At 36.6% G+C, this 18,015-nt stretch overlaps 2 protein-coding genes and 1 pseudogene across 2 annotated transcripts; 2 read left to right on the forward strand and 1 right to left on the reverse strand.

The window, feature by feature from the left end:
- Nucleotides 1-5,024: 5,024 nt before the first annotated feature.
- Nucleotides 5,025-7,031, reverse strand: LOC113759896 (disease resistance protein RPS2-like). The gene has a single exon (XM_027302474.1). The coding sequence runs from the start codon at nt 7,029-7,031 to the stop codon at nt 5,025-5,027; it is 2,007 nt and encodes a 668-aa protein (XP_027158275.1).
- Nucleotides 7,032-14,567: 7,536 nt separating this feature from the next.
- LOC113759897 lies at nt 14,568-15,062 on the forward strand. Its single transcript, XM_027302475.1, has one exon. It carries the CDS (start codon nt 14,568-14,570, stop codon nt 15,060-15,062), a length of 495 nt encoding a protein of 164 aa, XP_027158276.1.
- A 411-nt stretch (nt 15,063-15,473) lies between these two features.
- On the forward strand, nt 15,474-15,795 carry LOC113758315 (annotated as a pseudogene).
- Nucleotides 15,796-18,015: the final 2,220 nt, after the last annotated feature.

The following is an 18,015-nucleotide window of genomic DNA, read 5'->3' on the forward strand; positions in this document are numbered from 1 at the left end:
GCGGAAAATCTAAAAGGGAGGAGAGCATACGGCGAGGGTATGGAGAGAGTTTGAAAAAGAGTAAAAAAGCCAAGAGAGGTTTTGGGAGCAGACAGAGAGGCTGACGGCTAAGCAAAAAGAGACCGAGAGAAAGATTTGGCTGCGGGAAAAAGCTTGGGAGAGCTGAGCTAAAGGTAAGTAGGAGAGAGGGGGGACGGCTAGGTTGAGAGGGGGTCGAAAGGAAGAGAGTTTGGATGACGGCTGAAAAATCTGAAAAAAGCTGCGGCAAGAAAGAGTCTTAGGATAGCTGGGGTTACGGGCTGAGGGTTGAGAAGAGAAAAATCTTGAGAGCAAGGGAGAGACCATAGGGACTCTAGTGACGGCTGAGAAAGAATAGAGAGAAACTGAAGGACAAAGGGAAGAGCTTTGGGAGGATGAAGATCTGAAAAAGGGAAGAGCTTTGGGAGGATGAAGATATGGAAAAGGGGAGAGTTTGGGCAAGAAACAACGATAAAGGAGAGAGTTTTTGTGAGGGATAGAGAGAGAGCGGCTGAAAAACCTGGAGAGGGAGAAACTTACGGCTAAAAAGAGGATTGAAAGGAAGAAGGAGGGGTTGTTTTCTTTGGTTGGGAGGTAGAACGAAGGCAAAAAGGGAAGGCTACGGTTTCTGGCAGCAGCAAGAAAGAGGAGAGACCGCTGGAAAGGAATCAAAGCAAAAAGGGAAGGAAGCCAACCATTTGCTTTCGCTCATCCGAACCCAATCCAGAAAACTTCCTGAGGTATCTCTTGTACTAATCTCTTAGCTTTTCCGTTTTTTTTCCTTCATGGCTGAGCTGGGTTCTTGCATCCTTGGTTTTCTTGTTTGGGCCGCTGCTGATGCTGGTAGTTGTTCGCTGGGTTAGGTGTTTTTGTTCATCGCTGTTGCTTTAATTTCGTAATAAAAATGTAATCTTTGATTTGGTTAAGATGTCAAGGCTTTGGGATATGGTTGGAGTTTCATGTCTTCGTTGGATTCTGGTGCTTAAACCCAAAGGTTTTATGTGTGGGTTGAAAATAATGCTTGATAATATAGTTGCAAAAGGTTTCTAGCTATGCTTGTTTCCTGTTTTGAATTTCTTTTTGCATATGTGGAGACTCAATTTCTGTGCTACCCGGTTGAGTGGATTGATTAAGTTGTGTGTTTGAATTTGGAATCTATATGAAAGGGAAATGGCGGCAGGTTGGAATTGCCGAAAGCCTTGCAGCTGCTGCATTTTTTTTTTCTTTAGCAGAAAGCCTTGTCCTCATTTTTGGCTTGCGTGAAGGTCTTTAGTGTTTCTGATTTTGTCATTTCCTTGCATGCGTGATAAGAATTTGAAGCTGGTTTTCGATTTGAGATGATTGTATAAATCTGCCATGCTATGTGCCGAAGCTCAAAAGCACTGTTTGCTGAAGCTCCAAACCATTTTGCATGAAAATATTCCAGCTTTGCATGTGTTTCGGTTAAATGTTTAAAACCATGGCATGCATGACGAGCTTGATAAGAATTGGAAATTGGAACTTGTTTGAGTTGGAATGCATGAATGTAGCTAAGCTGGAACGAGCAGAAATGGTTTTAACTTGGTTTATTTTCCCTGGTCAGTTTCTTCTTTTTCTTTTGGCTCATGGTTGTCTTCCTGCGCATATGGAAGCTGAGACATTGCAGAAATGAACCCATGAATGAGTTCCAACTTGCTAGCTTTTCATAGTTTTTCTTTCCTCTCTTTGTTTGCATGTCACGGCTCTGTCTCATTTGTTCCAGAGCTGCGTGGGCTGCTAAATGGTTTGAGTTGCAGAAAACTTCCTTAGCTGCCAAATTTGTTTCGGCAGAAAGCTTTGCCTGAATTCTTGTTTGCATGAAGACCCTCAGTATTTTCTGATTTTTGTCATTCATTTGCATGCATGATAAGAATTTGAAATTGGGTTTTTTAGTTTGAGAGGCCTAAACGAATCTGCCCTGTGATAATGCTGAAGCTCAAAAGCATTGCTAAATTTTCTGTTTGTTTGAATGAAGATTGCTAAGTTCTCCGTTTGTTTGGTCTGAATGAAGTTGGTTTGGCTTGAAAAAAAATCTAATCAAGGTTGTGATTAAGAAATTTGAGTTTGAGAAGAAATTGCAGCAAGTTTGTAAGCAAAGGGCGGCAGGCTTTCAAAATTTCAAATTGCACAATCAATTGCAGAAGCTCAAATATTCTACGTAGTTGCATGGAGTTTACATGCAAAAACTTTCAAATTGCACTTTGACCCCTTGGCTTTCAACTAATGCTGCTATGACCCAATCAATTGAATAATCTCCTCAATTTGGTCCTTGGTAGTTTTTAATTTTACAACTTCATTGCTTGTTTGCTTCAATTAACTACTATGCTTTGTTTAAATTGCACTTCATGCATGAATTTAAGAGCTTTATGACCATGTGAGCCCGTGTTTGCATGTTTTCTTTAATTTTTACAAATAAATTGGTACCTTGACCATTTCTTTTATTTTGGAGGATAAATAAGTGACTTCACCCCATTAGAGCTCCAACTCAAGGGAGGTATAACTTCTTTTATCTTTTTTGTCTCTCCTATGTGATCCAACGTGCTACGTGAAAATTGCATGTCTACTTGCTTCCCTTGTTTTTCTTTAATTCCTTTCATTTACTTCATTTACTTTTGCTTTTTATTTAAGTTATTCTTTATGGGGTATGTGTACACCCCTTGGCTTGTAATAGATAGGGCTTGGAAAGCACTTGATGAAGACCTATTGAAGACGTGTGCCTAGCTAGCAAATGTAATAGGTCCATTAGTTTGATTGCTTGCTTTTGTGGCTATGTGTTAATTTGCTTTATTAGGCTTTTGCATCTAGTCGAGCATGCTAAGTGTTATGTGCTACTTGTTTACGAGTGTTTGGCATGTCTACTCGCTTTCCATAGCCATGAATGAATGTGATGGATGAATGTACGTTTCCACTAGTCCAACGCTAGTAGGAATTCATGGAAAGGGCTAGTCAAACGCTAGACCCAATAGGCCATTCCCCTTTCGTTAGTGCATATTTGCATGTTCACTACATGTCATGCATTTTTCTTAGTTTTATCATTTGGCATGCTCCTCGAACCCCTTTTTCCCCTCATTTTTAGGTTTTGCATCTCATACTATTTGCATGAAAGTCCCCTTTCGATAAGGGAAACGAGCGAGTGTGGCTACAAAATAGCCTTAGCACGCTTGTTCTCCCTTCTAATCAAAGGGAAAATTAAAGTCACAAAGTTAGGACTCCCCGTTCCCGTCTTGATGCATTCCTATAGGATTCATGCATTTTACTCATTCGCTATCACATACACTTCTACTTTATATTCTAACCCTTTTTCCACATTCTCACTTCACACTACTTTAATTTTGCACGTTTTCACTCGACTACTTACACTTTATAATATCACTCGCACACATGCACTTTATGTTATCTCACATGCATTTTCACATTATTATTGTACTCACCTTACCTTGTAAATCCATTTGCACACTTCCACTTACACACTCTTGTTTTTTATCACTTTTTCACTTCACACAAACTCACATTTTCACATGGCATGCATTCATTTCACTCATTTTTACAAATGACAAATGTTAAAAAATAAAAGAACTAATTGCACTTTGCACACCAAAATTTGTGTCCGACTCTCAATTTGCACCACAAACTTAAATTTTGGATGAGTTGCATTCTAAACTCTCAGATTTTTCTCATTTGATTCAGACAGAAGTGAGAAGTGTGCACACAACGCGCAAATGTAGCAACTGCACATAAGTGATGAGCAACTAATTTCACTGTCCACCCTTTAACTTGTGTTTGATCCTCACTCTGCACCTTAAAATTTAATTTTAAACCCCCACTGCTTTCTAAATTCTCATATTTGTCCTATTTGAGTCAATACCATAAGCAAAATAGCATATGTAAAGAGATCTCAGTATTCCATTTTTTTTAAGAAATCTTCCTGTTCTCCATTCTTCACTTTTGTTAAAATAATCAACAAAATATGAATACAAGTGGAACATTAACAACAATAGTAAACATATTATAGTTCTTCAACCAGAAATTCTTGTTTTTCAATTGCAATTTAGTTATTTCATCTCTCTTGCCCATGGAGTTCAACAACCCTAGGACTAGCTCCTTATATTTAAGTAACACAAGGTCAATCTATTGGAAAAATTTGAAATTTCTATGTTGTAACAAAAATAAAACATCTATAGTATATAAAATGGGAGAGCGTTGAACTTGCTGTAAACTTTTTTTTTTGTCACTATTTAGACTTTCAACTTTACCCTCAAAATTACTTAATTAATCTATGGTATATGATCACATGTTTCCTATATTCTCATCCAAGATAACCATAACTAACTTTCACCCATAACCACCCACAAACATTGTAACCACCAAATTCATTTGAAAAACTTTTAAAAGATAAAATTTTATTTTTTCATTTATGAAAATTTTATATTGATTTCTTTTATATAAAAGGTGATTTTCTTAAATTACGCACGCACATCGAGTGTGCCCTTTTCACTAGTGTCTTATAATGAGCATTAGTTCAATAGGAATTAGTTGTGCGAATCCTTCCAATTCAAAGTACTAGTTCATTTCACCAATCCAGTGTTAGGTACAAGTCAAAGATCCAGCCTTAAGTATGGATATGTTTTTCCTTGAAATGTTATTAGTTGAAACCTTGGATTTTCCATTTTTTTTGTCCTTGAATCTCTTTTACTTTATTGGGCATTTGGGTTCTTCTTTTTGACCCTAGGACACTGTAAATTGATTAATTTGTTGATAATTATAGGGAAATTTTTCCTTCTCTAATTTTTTTTTCATTTATTGCTATGCTATTGCTACGCTTATGCATTGTGTGCATTATCCTTACTTTAGTTAGTTATGATGCTAACAACTAGACTCCCATGGAATGAATTTTAAAGCTAGATACAATTTCTCAAATTAAAGTTTGGAATATAAAGTACAAAACAAATACAAGTTAAAGGGTGTAAAGTGAAATTCATTTTTCTACTTTAGTTAGTTAAGGTGTCTCGAATATCAAGAACTTCGAGCTCCTTGAGGTCTACTATTTTACGTGGGAGCTCAGTTAAGTCACAGCCATTGTTGAGGTATAAACTCCGGAGCGATGTCAAGTTGGAGATAGAATGTGGCAACAATTTTATTCCTGTGCTGTGCAGGTCTAAAACTCGAAGTTTCTTCATACTTGTGAAGAACGGTTCCTCAATGATTCTCAAGTCTGGGTTAAGTTGCAGAAATAGTGTTGATATGCCCCCACATTTCAAGCTCACAGGTAATTCCTCTAATTGGCTTCGCATCAAAGACACCCTTCTGGCCATCTCCCATTCTTCGTCTTTTAGGTGTCCGTCTATCTCTGGACCTGACCTGACAAAAGATGTTGCAATTTTCTCCCCAGGGAAAGGTGTTTCAAGTGCAACTCTCCTATAGTTTATTGGCATCTTGACATGGTGTTCGGAACACCTCTCTAAGAGATAAAGCTCTGTCAGCTGGTTGAGTACACACGCTCCTTCTCTTCTTGCGTAAGAGAATGTAGGAATAGGACACCTTAGGAATTCTTCAGCTTTCCAACATTCGACCAAAATATCTATGGGAATTGTGAACTCTTTTGGAAACAATGCTGCATAAAGTATGCACTTTCGATCATTCTCTTTCAATTTACTATAAGCTGTATCAAAAGCCGATTTTACTCCTGCCAAGCCCACAAGATTATTGTCCCAAATATCAGCTTTCAATCTTTGCTTCACACCGTCCCAGTATTGTACTCGTTTATTACTTTTCAGCTGTCCTGCTGTAGATGCGATCACACCTGGAAGCCCACCAAGCTCCTTTAGAATCAAGTCACCTAGATCTCTGTTTTCTTTACAAAATGTTTCGTCAGCAATGATCTTATCAAACAATTTCCTTGAGTCTTCAGGTGGTAGCTTCTCTAAATGGATTTCTTTATGAAATTTAAAATTCCTCAGGAGATGTGGATCCTTAGCTTCAATGATGACTTTCCCGTGCTCATGCTCTTCAGAGATTCCAATGTCCTCAAGTTCAATTGATGAAGAGAACCCGTCAAAAAGCAGCAAATATGATTTCTCACGTAGTGCTCTAGATATTACTTCTTTTTTCCCACTTACACTATTCTGCCCAGATAAGTTCAGACGCTCAAGAATTTTCTCTTGTACGTTATTGACGATGTCATCTGGCTTTGGCAGATCAGTCGGAAAGGTCACCCAAACGACATAGTCGAATTCCAGGCCGCGAGGGCATCGAACCAACAAGTTATTCAAGTTTTTCAAAATATTTGTTTTCCCAACTTGTGGTGCTCCATAGATGGCAATCCTCCTACAGCCTGCCACATATAAACAGAGCTGCAGTTCAACAAGGAGCCCATGATGCGAAGGCACATCAGTCAGTTCTTTAGCCCCCTGTCTTACAACGATTTGCGGATTTATCGGACTGGTTACGTGCTCAAGTGTTATCTTATTTTCGAGATTAGAGACTTCAGTCGTAAACTTGACAACGTCTTTATCCAGCCTTGCAAGCTTGTAGAATGTTGGGGTACAAAATTTGTTCTTCCAACCTTTGGAAGCAGCTAACAATTCATGGGCCGGGATTTGGTTTCCTGCTGCTCCCACTGCATATGATTCAAGTCCAACTATCTTTTTGTATTTCTTGATGAAGTTCTCTTGGTAATCAATCCATATCTGACACAAGTCATCATAACGAGCTGTATAATTATCGTTTATCCATATGGTCGCTGATTGACGATTTATATCGTCATTTACGACATTCCAATGCGTAAGGAGACTGTTCACTTGACGTTTTAGACTTTCAAAATTTCGGGGTAAATCTATGACATGCCTTCTCCTGTGCTTTATGTACAGAAAGCAGCCTTTAGCATCCTCGTGTGCAGCTGTAACGGCTTGCCCAACTGGTAGCGGAACTGGCATCCTGCAAACTGCAAATTTTTCTTGATAAATCCAACGCTGAAACTCCGCGACTGGCTTGCACATTTTCTTCATATAAATCTATTCAATGATTGCAAACACTACGCCCGGGCATACATGTTGCTCTCACGTATGTAGAACGTATTCTGGTGTTGCATATTGTTTGAATTTTTGTTTTGCTAGGTACTTATTTAAGTAGTTATTCCTAAATCCTAATGTTACATTTCTTATCTAATTTTATTGGACAATACAGCATTAAATTATTAACAAATCTAATGTTGTGTGGAAATTTGAAAGTTTACCTATACCTAAACAACTTGGGGGGGGAGGATTTTTTTTTCCTTTAAATCATTGTCTTATTCTTTTAAATTAAATTATGTTTCACAGGATAGGATTTTTTTTCCTTTAAATAACTTTAGGGTAGGATGTTTTTCATCAATGAATTTTGAAAATCTAGCAACTCAAATGTGGATTTTAGACAAGTTAGAATGTATTGAATTATCGAACTTAATAGTCAAGTGACAATTTAACCCATTAATTCTTTTCAATTAAGTTACATGTCCTTACCTAGAAAACCTACTTCCACATATAGAGAATTTACACACATACATATAAGGTTACACATTGATTTTGCTAACAAATATATTTTTATGAACATAAACACGTACTCTGACTTTTGCCCTGGCATTCATGTTGTTTTTCCACTATTTTTTTTTTTTTTTTTTGTTTAGAAGAGAAATATTTGTTATCATTCTTTTATGGATAAACTACATTTTATCCCCCTTACAATTTGGTATTTTACCATATAACCCTCCAATTGTTTAAAATCTTATAGATAACATCCTCATGATTTGATTTAAAGTGTCACCGTTAATTTTTTTCGTTAAAATTAATGGTCAATTGTAAACAGTTAAAGTTAAACTAATATATTGACAAATCTACCATTTCATTACTTTTAAACCATAGGGGTTTATGTGATAAAGTACCAAACCACAAGGAGTAATTTACCCTTCTTTTATCTTATGCTTTTGAATTAATTACCTGTACATTGCCTCCTTGAGTCCATTTTAGTTGCACTTAGCGTCTAACCAATTTAATAGGCATTTTAACAGGTTAAAAAGTTTCTGTGAATACATATATAAAGAACGAAAATAACAGACACTTCCTAGACATTGGATTTGTGAAATAAAATCGTTCTCGTATTTCATTTCTAATGTCTTTATATAACTCTCTAATTTTTTTTGTGAAATAAAATTATTCTCGTATTTCATTTCTAATGTCTTTATAAAATCCTCTGAATTCTTTTAGCTCAAATCCATTAGAATATTGCAAAGATCTTCCTATTTTTTTTAATCAAACTATACATCAACAATGTTGATTTCTAGATCGAAGTACAAACAAAAGGAAAGAAATATCCCCAAAGCACAACTTAATTGATAGGAATGTAAGATAAGTGGTCATGAAATTCCTAATTCGATTCTCAACTCCACTTCTTTTCCTTTTCCATTTTGTAGACCCTTTAATTATGAAAAATTAAAGAAAAAGAAAAAAAAATGGGACAGTCTCCAATAGCTGTGCTGTCGAGTCGAGTTGAGCTCGAGTAGTACCATACTCGAGCTTGAGCTCGAAGATTATGAGCACTACTCGAGCTCGAACAAGCCTCAAACTTCATACTTGAACTCGACTCGATATAGTTAAAAAAACTCGAGCTCGAACTCGTATAAGATTCGAGCTCGAGTAGCTCGTAAAATGAGCTCGAAAACTTGTGCAAAAAAATCTGTGCTTTCCTTCATTGTCCACACAAATAATGATTTATGATTTATGAAATCCCTACTTTGTCCATACAAATAAATAAAGGTGGTAGAATGGTTCATTGTAAATTTCATAAGTTGTTTACCTATATTAGTAATTATATATATAATTTTTTATACGATATTCGATAGAACTCGTCAAACTCTCGAGTATCATATATCTAAGATCGAACTCGACTCGATAGCTCTAACGAGCAGCTCGAGCTCGAGATCGAGTTTGGTTGACCAAACTCGATCTCGAGCTGCTGACCAAGAAGCTCGCGAGCTCGAGTCGAGCTACTTGGTTCAGCTCCACCCCTAGTGCACGCGGACTGGAGAGTCTCCAGTCCTCCAGTCCGCGTGCACCCGTGCTCCCTTTCCTATCCCCACCCATTCCAGCTCTCAGTGATTGATTAGTGGCTCTTTGCTCCCTATTCGACTTATCTTAAAGTCTAAAATACTTGCTAAACTTTCGCTTTGACTATCGGTAAATCTCTCTCTAGATTTCAGAGTAGGTGTAACTACAAAGGAACAAAAGAATTGAAGAACCGTTAGAAGCCATCATCATCAAGTCTCGACTTATTCTTCGTCGGGATTCTCGCAATAGTTGATTTCTGAGAATAAAAAAGAAGTCAATCTCACAACAAAAGAAAGGCAACCTCTATAAACGTGCACAACTTATATTTTGGGGTTATTATCACTTTATCCCCTTAATGTTTGGTGCTGCTATCAATTTTCCCCTTAACGTTATCTTTTAATCACTTTACCCCCAAGACTAACAGTCAAATTTAACGGAGTTTGTTAATTAAAGTGAAAAGACACGTTTAACCTTTAAAATTATTATCACTTTACCCCCAAAAAATATAGTCTCATTATTAATTTACCCCCTAGAGTTATTTTTTTAGGCAATTTATCCTACCATTAAATCAACTTAGCAAGTCAAAAAACTTTAGAAGAAAATACTCTCCTCTTTGCATAATAAAAATAATAAAAAATTTAAAGTGACTCTTCTCTTTTTTAGTATCAAGAAAAAAGTCAAAGTATTAATATCTTTCTTCTTGGCAATCTTATTAATATTAAAAAAATAGAAAGATGGAAAGAGGGAGGGGGAGAGGGAGAGGGAGAGAGAGAGCTCAATTCTTTTTTTTTAATTACAAATAAAAAAGAATTAAATACTTTTATTATTTTAAAATTATTTCACTTTTTTGTTTACCACCAAATTCCAATCCCAATCTCGACAACCTTAAAAAAATACGATAATGTTAGACTTTTCTTTATTTTCTTTTTTTGCAAAATCTAATGTTTTGTCTCCTTCTTGCCTAGCTCTTTTTCTTTTCCTAGTATTAATAAATATGAAAAAAAGAAATTTGAGAAAATCTTTTTATTTTTATGTTTTTTGATCTCTTATATTGAAAAAAAAGGAAGAATAACCATTTCAACTTTTTAAATTTTTAATTATATATAAAAAGGGTAAATATATTTAAAATTTTTTGACCATACTAGTTAAATTAACGATGAGGTAAAATGCCTAGAAAATAATGTTAGGAACTAAAGTGATTGTATCGCTATAATCTAAACGAATAAAGTGATAATAACAATGTAGTAATGCTATAAAATAAAAGGGTATTTTTGTCCAAAATTTCTTAACATGTTAGAGTTGAATTACTTATGGGGATAAAGTAACTAAAAGATAACATTAGGGGGTAAACTGATAGTAATGATATAGTTTAAGGGGATAAAGTGATAACAACCCTATATTTTGATCTTTCCTCTCTATTTCCACTTTACACCCTATAATCTCCAATGTACTAGTTTGGCTAGTCTCTCAACACCTTTGCTTTAATGAGCAACCAAATTTTCGACTGAAAAACAATTGATTAGATGGAGAAGCTTTTGTTCACCATTGGGAAAGAGATTGCAATGTAGTGGTTTGTAAATTCTGGATGGAAGGAGTTAGGGCAAATTAAGGTCTCATCCTTACAAAAAAGGATGTATGTTTACAGATTTGCTGATGCAGAGTCAAAAGTAAAAGTGCTGGATCAGTCTTCATGGCCCATGGCTAGCAAAATGTTGCTCCCAATGCCATGCAGTCCTGATCTTGATTTTCACAAAGAAGAGTTGGATGCTACTCTAGTTTGGGTGCAATTCCCAAGAATGAAGCTCCAATACTATACTGAAGCTGGCCTGAGTGAACTTGCAAGTTACATTGGTGTACCGTCTCGGATGAATTGTGTGCAGGGATGTGACAGTAATTTCATTTAAAAATGGTACAAATTTAGAGTAATCAATGCTATATACATGACTACTCCTACTTTTTCTGAAATTTCCAAACTCCCTTGGTGGATTTAAGGAGTAAACATATTTATCAAAATAATCCTACATATGATTCCAAAGATATTTTAATGCTTAAGATTATTTCAGCTGGACTAGACTTTAAAGATTCAAATAGATATGATGCCTTTCATCATACATTGATAAGCAAACTGCTGCCCAGGATCATGTTGCTTATGCTAGAATTTGTGTTGAGTTAAGGATTGACGCCCCTAGGCCTTCAAAAATTCTTATTACAAGGATTAAATTACTTATTACCCCCTGCAATTTTACATAATGCCAAATAACCCCCATAAAATTTTAAAATAATCACATAACCCCCCTGTGATTTTGTGTAAAGTGGAAAATGAACGGAATGCACAATCAATTATAGTGTTTATATCAATTTCAAAGTCAGCGTGATATATTCTTAATATTCATATGACTTCCTTATAGTTTGTATAATATCCACTTTACCCTCTGTGATTTTTGCACTTATTTATAATCTCCCTATATCTTTATAAAGATGGTTAAGCCATTGATTGATTAGCATTTAAGTAAAAGAACTATTGGTATTTCAACTAATGTCAATAAACAGGCTATTTTCCATCAAATTTCCACTTTACAAAAAATTATAGGGGGTGAAATGGATATTTTAAGATGTTAGGGGATCACATGGCAATAGATTAAAACCAGGGTTATACATAATTTAACCTTATTATTATGAATTTGGGGAATTAGCCAATAGGGTATGAATGGATTCCAGTCAGGTGTTCTCACTGCCAGAAATTTGGACATAATGTGAAAATGTGCCCATTGGTGGCTAAAACTACCAAAAGGCTATCGAAGGAATCAAAAGGTGATATTTCCAAATCAGTTGGGAAAGTGCATGAAGAAAAAGCAGAGAAATTGGTTGGCTTGGAAGAGGATAATGTAGTGGCTCCTAGATATACTAAGGTGGATGATTGCTCAAATAAGGCTACAGGTCGAGTGACTCAACTGGGGTCTAACTCTGCTCAAACAGGTACAATCTCAGTTTCTACAGAAGCTGGACCTATTTTAGTTGGGAATGGCAGCTCAGGTGGTGTGAGGCTGAATCTTGAATTGGGAAAAAACCTGTAGAGGTCAGAATTCTCACAAGAAGTACATCAGAAAGGTGAAAAATTGGGCACAGGTGCAAGGAAACGCACGAGTAATAATCTCTATCCCTCAATTACATAATGAACTTAGTATGCTGGAAGATTAGGGGGTTGGATGACCCTGTTAAACAATCAGAAATTCAAAAGATTGTGAATCGTACTACAGCTAGTATGCTTGGTATTACTGAAAATAAGCTCCGTATTGAAAATGTGGATAGAGTTATGAAGAAATGTTTGCCAAATTGGCATTATGTGCACAATGGTAGTATTTGTAGTGTATGTAGAGTTATTTACTGCTGGAAAAATGATATGACCTGCTCTGTACTTAAAATTCATAAGTAGTGTATTGCATGTTTCGTGGAATTTCCTGGTTTTGATATGTTTATAGTAACTATGGTCTACGCGATAAATAAAGTTGAAGAGAAGAGACCATTTTGGGATCACTTTCATAGTCTTAAACCTCTTGCTGATGGGATTCCCTGGATTATAATGGGAGGTTTTAATATCATCAGGAACTATTCTGAAAAGTTGGGAAGTTTAGAATATGACCTTGGTGCTATTTCTGCATTCAATGATATAATAATTGATACTCTAGACATTGGTGAATTTCCTGCTAAGGGCTGTTTCTACAGTGTGTGTAATAAGAGAGAAGATGGTGGGCGTGTATATAGTAAAATTAAAAAGAGTTTTTTGTAAATAAAGAATGGTATTCTGGTTTCCCTATTACTGAAGCAGAATTCCTTCTTCCTGGTACTTCTAATCACTCTGCTATACAAATATCCATTAATTCTGAGTTAAAATTTGGCCCAAAGCCTTACAAGTTCCATGTTTTTGGATGAGTCATCAAAAGTCTGGAGAGATCTTCATCAGATATGGTTAGACCAGGATGATTCTCAAGCCAGCCCAGTCAGAAGCATTTGTCAAAAGCGCGAGTCCTTAAAGCTAAAGAGTTCAATAAGGAATTTTTTGATAACACTTCGCTTAGAGTGCTTAAAAAAGGGAGCAGTTATGTCTGATTCAGAAATCACTCACTGGACAACCTTCTGATGAAAATGTTATTCAACTGGAAAAGATTGTAAAAATGGAGTATATTGATCTCCTTAAGGCAGCAGAGGCTTTCTATAGAGACGAAGGCAGGGTGGAGTGGCTTAGAGCAGGTGATAAAAACACAAAATATTTTCATAGACAGGTAGCTAACCATACAGCAAAAAATAGAATTGTGGCATTGTAAGCTGATGATGGTGAAACTGTCAAGGACTATTAGAAAGTTAAGGAGATGGCTGTGGACTTCTACAAGCAATTATTTAGCAGTTAGAATCTCAATCCTGACAACTCCAGACTACACCAAGTCCTATCCAATAAGCTTTCAGATGAATAGAGGCTTAATCTCCAAGCTGAGATAACTGAGCAGGGATTAAAGAATGCAGTATTCCAGATAAAAGGTGGAAAACCTCCAGGCCAGGATGGCTTCTACGCTGAATTCTTCAAAACAAATTGGCAACTGGTTGGTAAAGAGGTTATTGATGCTTTGCAATTTTGTTTTTCTCACAACTACATGTATATGCCTCTAAACAGCACTATTATCACACTATTGCCATGGCAGCTTTTACTGCTGTGTTTGAATGGAGCATTGCTCATAAAAGTGGTTTTGTCTTCCATCTGAAATGTGGAAAGGCTGGACTATCCCACTTGGCCTTTGCTGATGATCTCTTCCTCTTAACTGGTGCTTCTCCTGAATCGTTTCAGTTAATTAATCACAATATACATGAGTTTGGAGAGTTATTTGGTCTTAAGCCAAATTTCCAAAAATGTCAAGTTTTCCTAGCCGGAACTGTTGATAGTTTAGATAATGAGCTATGCAACATTGTTCATATGCCTAGAGCGGAATTGCTAGTAAAGTATCTTGGGCTGCCACTTATTACCTATAGACTATCTATGAAGGATTGTCAATCAATATTTAGCAAGATTCAAAATTGGGAAAACAAAAAGCTCAGTTATGGTGGAAGACTCCAGTTGATCCAAGGTGTGCTCAATCGTATTCATCTTTATTGGGGGAGTGCTTTTATCTTGCCAAAGTCAGTTGTCAGAAAGATTGATCATAGCATGTTATCAACCTTCTTAAGGGCAGGAGAAGTTAAGCAGCATTATAACCCCAAAGTCTTCTAGAATGATGTGTGTACTCCTAAGAAAGAGGGTGGACTGGGCTTATTCAATCTTGCAGAATAAAAACAAGTGCCTGATCATGAAGCTTCTGTGGAATATCTGTACTAAGAAGGACTCCCTTTGGGTCAAGTGGGTGCCTGAAATTTTGCTGAAAGGTCATTCTATTTGGGGGTAAAAGTACTAAGTGACTCCTCTTGGGCATGGAGGAAGATACTCCAGCTAAGAAGCAATATTCAACTCTTTATCAAAAGATTAGTGGGAGATGGAAGTGTATCTTGAATGGTAACTGGAAGTGGCCTTGTGGGAGGAGGTGGTCTAAAGATGTCAGAGACTTGATGCAAGCAACCCCTGATCCTTTTAAACCTTTTCCAGATATGCAAGATCAAACAATCTTGTCCACAAGCTCCACGAACACATTATCTGTTAAGTCTGCTATGAAGATTCTCAGAGCTTGGAGACTGAAAGCATATTGGTATAAACTTGTATGGGGCAAAAACTATGTTCCTAGATTTGCCTTTATACCATGTCTAGCTTGTAGAAGAAGGCTAAACACTATGAACAGAATCATGGTATGGGGGTTACAGGTTTCAACCACTCTTCTTAATGTAATGTGTCAAGAAGAAAATGAAACTTTTGACCATTTACTTTTGGCTATAGAGTCTCTCAGTCTGTATGGCAGAAGGTCCAAAACATGAGTGCAGGTTTTAGAGGGAGCTACAATTGGGAGGAAAAGCTGAGTTGATTAGCAAAGCATTGGAGTTCAAACTCTTTTGGCCATCAGTTCAAAAGACGTGTTTTCGTAGTGACAGTTTATGAACCATGGAAAGCAAGAAATGCAGGCTATATTTTGGCTATATAAGTTTTCGACTTCTCGGAATATAGTGCGTGCTATTATTGATTCTGTACAGCATGTGGTTCGACCTTGGGGGAAAGCTCCTAGAACCAGAGAGAATTATGCACTTGCTTTAGAATGGAATCTGTCCCTAGAACTATAAGCATGAAGTTTTCACCAATGTATAGAGTCTGTAGTAATAGCTTTGTACATCATGGCCCAATTTTTTGTCACTCCATTGGAGGAGAGCTGAAGCAATTCTCTTTTGTTGAAAATGACCGGGCCAATGGAGGAGGATGGTGTGAAGAATGAGGAAGAAGAATATAACACTGGGACTCTATCTGTCTTGATGTTGAGTGTCAAAAATAACACTCAGGTGCTCATTAACTGTCAGAACAACAGAAAGCTTCTTGGTCGTGTGCGCGCCTTTGACAGGCACTGCAATATGGTTCTGGAAATGTCAGAGAGATGTGGACTGTGGTGCCCAAGACAGGAAAAGGCAAGAAAAAAGCTCTTCCAGTTAACAAGGATAGTTCATTAGTAAAATGTTCCTTCGCCGGGATTCTGTAATCATTGCTCTGCGAAATCCCAAGTAAATGATTTGGGATTTCGGCGTGTGATAGACATAACTGCCCTAATGAGCTGATCTAAGATTGTGTTTTGGGAAAAATAACAATAGGGACAGCCTTTTTACCGTGCCGATTGTTCGACTTATCTCTACTCACAAAGCATAGCTAGCCTACAGATTTGGCTGTAACGTATCTGTCTGAACAATGGTTGATTTTGTGGCCCTGATCTTTTTAATCGTTTAAACAAAAAGATTGTAAATTCCCCTCAATGGAAATGATTAACACTCCTGAGGTAGACCAAGAAGACAGGCAGTTGACTCGACAATTCAAGATAATTAAAAGCACCCAGCAAAAGTTGAAGGTACAATACTTGAGATCTTTTAACGGACTAGTTATACACTATGCTAGAGAATTAAAGAATTAAGCAACTGTATTTCGAAAGATAGATGAGGAAAAAATGTTAAGCTGAACTAACACACCTGAAAACTTTGAAGCAGATTTCTCCAGAAAAGCCGGATTATTGTGCTGAACCAATATTGCGCAGCAGATTGCCCACAGAGGTAGTCAAGGATTTCATTCCAAAATCCTTTGCAGAAACTGCTAAGAGGCTGGAACTTGGAGAAATGGTTGCTGCATCTCAGAGTCAACACTTAGGTACAGGTAAGGTCCATCATCAACTTTGATTTTAAAAAAGCACTGGTAAGGTCAAAAGGTCCCACACGGAGGGTGACGGAGAGACAGTATCTGACCTATCACAAGTTGACTCGATCCATCCTTCGACGGCTGATTAGGTATCTAGAATCCTGAACTAGGACGGACTGGAAGGATCCACGGGCCACCAACCCCCGTGTTCGTCAATGTTTTGTCTGCTCAAGAGTATGAAAGTTTATGAAAGTATTGTCTTCATATTCATACTTTTGCCCCCGATAAAAATGGTAAGGAAAAATTTAACTTATACACGTTATTCACAAAGAGAAAAAAAAGATAAGAGATGGGAGAATAAAAACTTCAATAATCAATAAAAAGCATTGCACTTTCAATTGAGCAAAGAGACGTTGTATCAACTTCTTCGCCTTGATTTAATGGATCCTAAATAAGCACTTGGAAAAGTTTCTAATCATTTTTTTCATCTTATATATATCACATTACACGTTGTAGTATTTTTTAAAAAAAAAAATTAAAATACAGAAAACTTTCTTGTAGTTTCACTGAAGATCAATAAGTCATTTTGTGATTTTAAAATATTCACATAATTGCCTTGTACTTTAAATTAATATGGAATTTCGCATGAAACGTGCAAGTGATATATTATTATTATTACTTTAATATTTTTTCTTTTGTTTTCATTTTTTCATTTTTCTTTTTGGTGCTCAAATTCTTTTCACTTAACTATCATGGGTGATTTTACAAATTTTAAAACTTTTGAGATACTTTTAAAATTTATACATCATCCTCCTTCCTCTTTCCTCCCCTCCACCTACTACCACCCATCATCACCAGCTGCCACCACCTTCTTCTCTTCTCTTCCCTTTTTCACTTCCCCCTCCACCTCTTCCCCCCCTTTCCCAACCCATCCCTCTCTATTCCCCCCTCTCCTTGGTGACCAAATCTGGCCGCAACCATAGGGCAGCTTGCCGACAGATCATAGGGTCGTTCGTTGACTTTCGACAGAGCCACAAAGAGGTTTTCTATATTTTACCGAAGAAAAAAACTCCTTCAGGTAATCTTCCGTCTGAACATACATACATTTCTTGCCACTCTATTGTCATTTTGTTGATTGCATTAATGATTTTTTCAGTCGGTTCATGTTTGATGTCTTTGTTGGAGTTCTATAGTACATGATTTGCTTTTACATGCATTTGTCTTGTGAATTCCTTGTTACCCTCTGAAGTGCTCTTTTGTGTTTGTTTTCTGGAATAGCGGTTTTAACTTGGGTTTTTATTTTTATATTTTTTTGAGGGAAGACAATAAACCTTACAAAAAAGAATAGAGAAAAATGAGGATTTAAAAATTGAACTAGGAACATCACGGATTTTTAGCTAATGTTTTTGCCAATTAAACTGCATCATGGGACAAGGTTTTCATCCTTTGAATGTGCCTTAGAAGTCCCATTTGGTTCGGGTCATTTAATTACCGAGTTGCGACATTGTTATACAACAATTGTATTAAGGTAACTTTTGTCTCAGGTGCTGGTACTATCTTCTGGTCAATTGCACTTTAACCCCTTAATATTTGAGGATTGTAATA

This window comes from Coffea eugenioides, chromosome 2 (genome assembly GCF_003713205.1).
Source record: "Coffea eugenioides isolate CCC68of chromosome 2, Ceug_1.0, whole genome shotgun sequence".
NCBI lineage: Eukaryota > Viridiplantae > Streptophyta > Magnoliopsida > Gentianales > Rubiaceae > Coffea > Coffea eugenioides.